We start from the raw sequence: 4,779 nt of genomic DNA, 5'->3' as shown, positions 1-4,779 counted from the left end.
GCATGGTGTTTGCAACGCCAGGGTTGTGGGTTTGATTCCCACGGGGGGCCAGTACAAAAAAAATAATGCATGAAATGTATGCATTCACTACCGTAAGTCGCTCTGGATAAGAGTGTCTGCTAAATGACTAAAATGTAATGATGTAATGTAAATGCTTACTTACAGGCCCTTAACCAACAATTCAGTTGAAGAAGAGTTAAGCCACACATTTGAACTTTTCTGTAAGTTGGTTCTACACACGGGAACTGAACACTTTCCATTCACTGATCCTCTAGTATGTGACCTCATAGATAGTAAAGTAGTCACTACACTGATCCCATAGATAGTAAAGTAGTCACTTCACTGATCCCATAGATAGTAAAGTAGTCACTACACTGATCCCATAGATAGTAAAGTAGTCACTTCACTGATCCCATAGATAGTAAAGTAGTCACTACACTGATCCCATAGATAGTAAAGTAGTCACTACACTGATCCCATAGATAGTAAAGTAGTCACTACACTGATCCCATAGATAGTAAAGTAGTCACTACACTGATCCCATAGATAGTAAAGTAGTCACTACACTGATCCCATAGATAGTAAAGTAGTCACTTCACTGATCCCATAGATAGTAAAGTAGTCACTTCACTGCTCCCATAGATAGTAAAGTAGTCACTACACTGATCCCATAGATAGTAAAGTAGTCACTTCACTGATCCCATAGATAGTAAAGTAGTCACTTCACTGCTCCCATAGATAGTAAAGTAGTCACTACACTGATCCCATAGATAGTAAAGTAGTCACTACACTGATCCCATAGATAGTAAAGTAGTCACTACACTGATCCCATAGATAGTAAAGTAGTCACTTCACTGATCCCATAGATAGTAAAGTAGTCACTACACTGATCCCATAGATAGTAAAGTAGTCACTTCACTGCTCCCATAGATAGTAAAGTAGTCACTTCACTGATCCCATAGATAGTAAAGTAGTCACTTCACTGATCCCATAGATAGTAAAGTAGTCACTTCACTGCTTAAGGATTGTGGAACAAGTAAGTAAACATTCAAAAGGCAGCTTCAAGTCTGAAAATGTACAAAAACTTTAAAAAGTTGTTTCTTGAGAATTAAACGGTATTAAACAGAGTCTTCATATTTGGATCAAAAAATGTTCAATGTACACTTTTACAGAAATTGAAATGGTTTGTTTGATTGTTTCTCCTGCTTGTGACCAACTTATCATGCGAGAAAATATCATAGCATCTATATAAACCTTGTGTGTTAAGACTGTTTCTCATACGTCTAAAGTTGGACAAGTTAAATGTAGTCTAATACCTCAACCAGGGACTTATATTCAGACACAATATAGTTGTTTTCCTGCCTTAAGACTGGTAATGCTCTGAGAGGATACTGTTGAAATTCTGTTTAATCGCCTAAGTTGTGGCAATTACAATAATTTAACACATTCTAGTCATACAATGGAGACCTGATTGTTGCATTTTTGTGAAGGAGTCCTGATTGTGTCAGTTTCCCTTTAAATGTGGAATGTGTTAGAGCTGTAACATCACCAGCAGCATAGCCTCTGAGTAATCAATTTCATTTATTTTTTTTATTGTCAAGAAAACAAAATGTCAAAGGATAGATGGTTCAAAATTGTACACAAATATTCATATGTCATCTGCATTTAATTACATTGTATGGGTTGTTGTTGCCAGCTTGGGTTGTCAATACCAGCAAGGTTTCTTATCAAAGCTCAGGCTGAGAGCCAGATGCAGAAACAGGAGGCAGATAGTACGAGTCTCAGAGTTTACTATAGTCAGGCAAAAGGTCAAAATCTAAATCAGAGTCAGGCAGGTACAGGACGACGGGCAGGATCAGGGTCAGGACAGGCAGAAAGGTCAGAACTGGGAAGACTAAGAAAAACTAAAACTAGAGCTCAGGAAACGCGGGAACTCGCTGGTAGGACTTGACGGGACAATACGAAACTGGCAACAGACAAACAGAAAACGCAGGTATACATTACATTTCAGTCATTTAGCAGACACTCTTATCCAGAGCGACTTACAGTAGTGAATGCATACATTTCATTTCATTTCATGCCAGTACAATTTCATGAAAATTGTACTGCCCCCCCCCGTGGGAATAGATACACGGGGGATAATGATGGGAGATGGGAGACACCTGGTGGGGGGTGGAGACCAGCACAAAGACAGGTGAAACAGATCAGGGTGGGACGGTTCCTGGTGGATTCAGCGAGTGGGTTCATAAGTGACCACAAATAATAGTGGGGAGAAATAAACACAACCGTCACAATCACCAGCTATTTCAGAGACGGAGATCCTGTAACTTTTTATAGACCTCTGTGGACATTCCTTTGTTATCTTGGATTAACTCTGCTTCCTCCCTCACAGCCCTCAACTTCCTCTCATAGTAACGCTTGTGTTCCATGATTCGCCAGATTTTGTTTTGATCCAGGAGTTGTAGTTCTTTAAGTTTCTTCTCTTCCTCCTCCATTGACTGTTTCAGTGCCTTAATTTTACTCTGTAGTTTCTTTAATTCCTCCTGGTATCTGGGAGGCAGTTGGTTCTCTTGGTCTTGTAGCTTCCTCAGTTCTTCTTCATACTGCTTCCTCAACTCTTCTTCCCTGGTACTAAGCGTTCTCTCCACCTCTTGGTATTTGTCATTGGTGTAGTGGTCTTGACCGTTTACTGCCACCATGTGGTCAATTTTCTCAAAGAAGTCCAGAACTTGTCCCCTGTTTTCCATCTTTGTGTTGTCAAAAACATGGTACCTTCCACCACACTGGTCCACAAGTGTCTGGAGATCATCCTGAGCTTCATTCACATACTGCTTTATGCCACCTTCACCCAACTCATCTCCATGGGTGAAGAGGATCATGGTATACTTGTTAGCTTCTTCTCCAAACAGCACCCTGATTTTCTTTACTGCGTTCTGTTCCTCCTTTGTGAAAGGCCCTACGTTCATGACCAATACGATTGCATGGGGACCAGGTGAAGTCATGTTGATACATTTACTGATTTCTGTCTCTAAGTAACTGTCAGAGTGGCTTGTGTCAAATAATCCTGGTGTGTCCACTAGCCAGACTTGTCTCCCTGCCATCTCTTCTGTCTCCTTACGACACTCCTTAGTTACAGAAGAGCTAGATCGATCATCTCTAAAAGCTCTCCTCCCTAGGATTGTGTTTCCTGAAGAGCTTTTTCCAGCGCCTGTCTTCCCCACCAGCACGATCCTGGTCATGGACACTTCAGGAGAGAAGTAAAGGAGAAAACATGAGTGATGTTACATCATGGGGTGGCAGGTAGCGTAGTGGTTAGAGTGTTGGACTAGTAACCGAAAGGTTTGCTAGATCGAATCCCTGAGCTGACAAGGTAAAAATCTGTCGTTCTGCCCCTGAGCAAGGCAGTTAACCCACTGTTCCTAGGCCGTCATTGTAAATAAGAATTTGTTTTTAACTGACTTGCCTAGTTGAATAAAAAATGGTTGACATAGTAGTGGGTCTCCCATAAGGAATGTAAATACAGATGGCTGCCAAATTGAAATGTGGATAATCAAACACACAACAAATTATGACTATTTGGTTAAACTATTGGTAAACGTTCAAAAAAATATAATTTTTTCTACTTACTGTCTGGACCATCACCTTTGGAGTTTCTTCTTCTACCCAGAGGCTGTTTATCTGTGTCTTCATCCTTCTCCACTACAGAATGACACATTGAATACATCACATAAAATACATACTGCAATATTAACAGGTTATTCAAACCTCTTGTCTGTTATACGCTCATGTTCATGTCAATTTAAAACCCTGAAAGTTTAACTTCCAATGTCATGTTTTTTTTTCTTCAGTTTTGCATATGCTACTTCCTATAAAGTTACAGTTGTGGTGATACTGGCTGGGTTTTGGAACAAATAACTTTAATCTGCAATGATGTGGTTATTCCTTCCCACTGGACTGTCTAACTAATAGAAAAACTGTGTCCAAGATGGGGATGGAATATATTCATACTCCCAAGATAAAAATACCCGTTGTTGTACTACTTAATGTTATTACACGTTTTCAGAGCACCTTAAATGAAAGTGAAAGTAGAGACTTGGGAGTGATAATGTTATAGAAGTAAACTGAGGTGCTCAAAAACATATTTAAATGTTCACAACAATAGCTAGTAAGTATGTGTACTGTTGGCATCATTAAATAAAGTTAACTTACAGGGTTTCGTGGCGCTTGATGAAGCCATTTTGTCAGATTTATTTTTCCGGTACCGTCTCCACGTTAACGATGACCTCCCCTCTGCTGTTCAGTCAAAGTCACTCCCTCCCTCTGCTGTTCAGTCAAAGTCACTCCCTCCCTCTGCTGTTCAGTCAAAGTCACTCCCTCCCTCTGCTGTTCAGTCAAAGTCACTCCCATTTGGAGGGAGGAAGTAGAACAACATTTCAACAAGAAAAATATGGAGATTAACTAGATTACATGAAACAGTCACCCTTCAATAAATCCTAAACCAGGCCATAGTTATGGACTATTATCAACGACTATGAAACAGACGAGAAAAGTTTCAATAAACTAGAAGAGTTTAGTTTCTGTACCGATCCATGCAAAGCTGCCAAACCTTGTTCAACATTGCAGCTCTGAACATAGCCTTCATGTAATGAGTAGCAGTAAAGTTAATGATTGACAATGAGAGCATGAGTTATGGCTCAAAGGAAACATACTTTATTAGTTTGAAAGTCTACATAAATGGAAGGTGTAGTAGGGAGGCCAAATGCTATAGTGTGATTCAGT

At 39.9% G+C, this 4,779-nt stretch overlaps 1 protein-coding gene across 1 annotated transcript; it reads right to left on the bottom strand.

The window, feature by feature from the left end:
* Window positions 1-1,564: 1,564 nt before the first annotated feature.
* LOC115204630 (GTPase IMAP family member 7) lies at window positions 1,565-4,331 on the bottom strand. The gene is made up of 3 exons (XM_029770301.1): window positions 4,210-4,331; window positions 3,628-3,699; window positions 1,565-3,244 (listed from the first exon to the last, which is right to left on the bottom strand). The coding sequence occupies exons 1-3, from the start codon at window positions 4,235-4,237 to the stop codon at window positions 2,307-2,309; spliced, it is 1,038 nt and encodes a 345-aa protein (XP_029626161.1). The 5' UTR covers window positions 4,238-4,331; the 3' UTR covers window positions 1,565-2,306.
* Between the last annotated feature and the right edge of the window lie 448 nt (window positions 4,332-4,779).

This window comes from Salmo trutta, chromosome 12 (assembly GCF_901001165.1).
Source record: "Salmo trutta chromosome 12, fSalTru1.1, whole genome shotgun sequence".
Classification (NCBI taxonomy): domain Eukaryota; kingdom Metazoa; phylum Chordata; class Actinopteri; order Salmoniformes; family Salmonidae; genus Salmo; species Salmo trutta.
The sequence above is the reverse complement of the archived record's forward strand: the minus strand, read 5'-3'. Positions and strand labels throughout refer to the sequence as shown.

What these genes read in the sequence shown, in the direction of transcription:
- LOC115204630 (XM_029770301.1), bottom strand. Translation starts at nt 4,237, where the DNA reads ATGGCTTCATCAAGCGCCACGAAACCCT. An exon ending in ATCAAGCGCCACGAAACCCT is followed by an intron (nt 3,700 to 4,209) that starts GTAAGTTAACTT and finishes GTCATTCTGTAG; the next exon opens with TGGAGAAGGATGAAGACACA. An exon ending in CAAAGGTGATGGTCCAGACA is followed by an intron (nt 3,245 to 3,627) that starts GTAAGTAGAAAA and finishes TCTCTCCTGAAG; the next exon opens with TGTCCATGACCAGGATCGTG.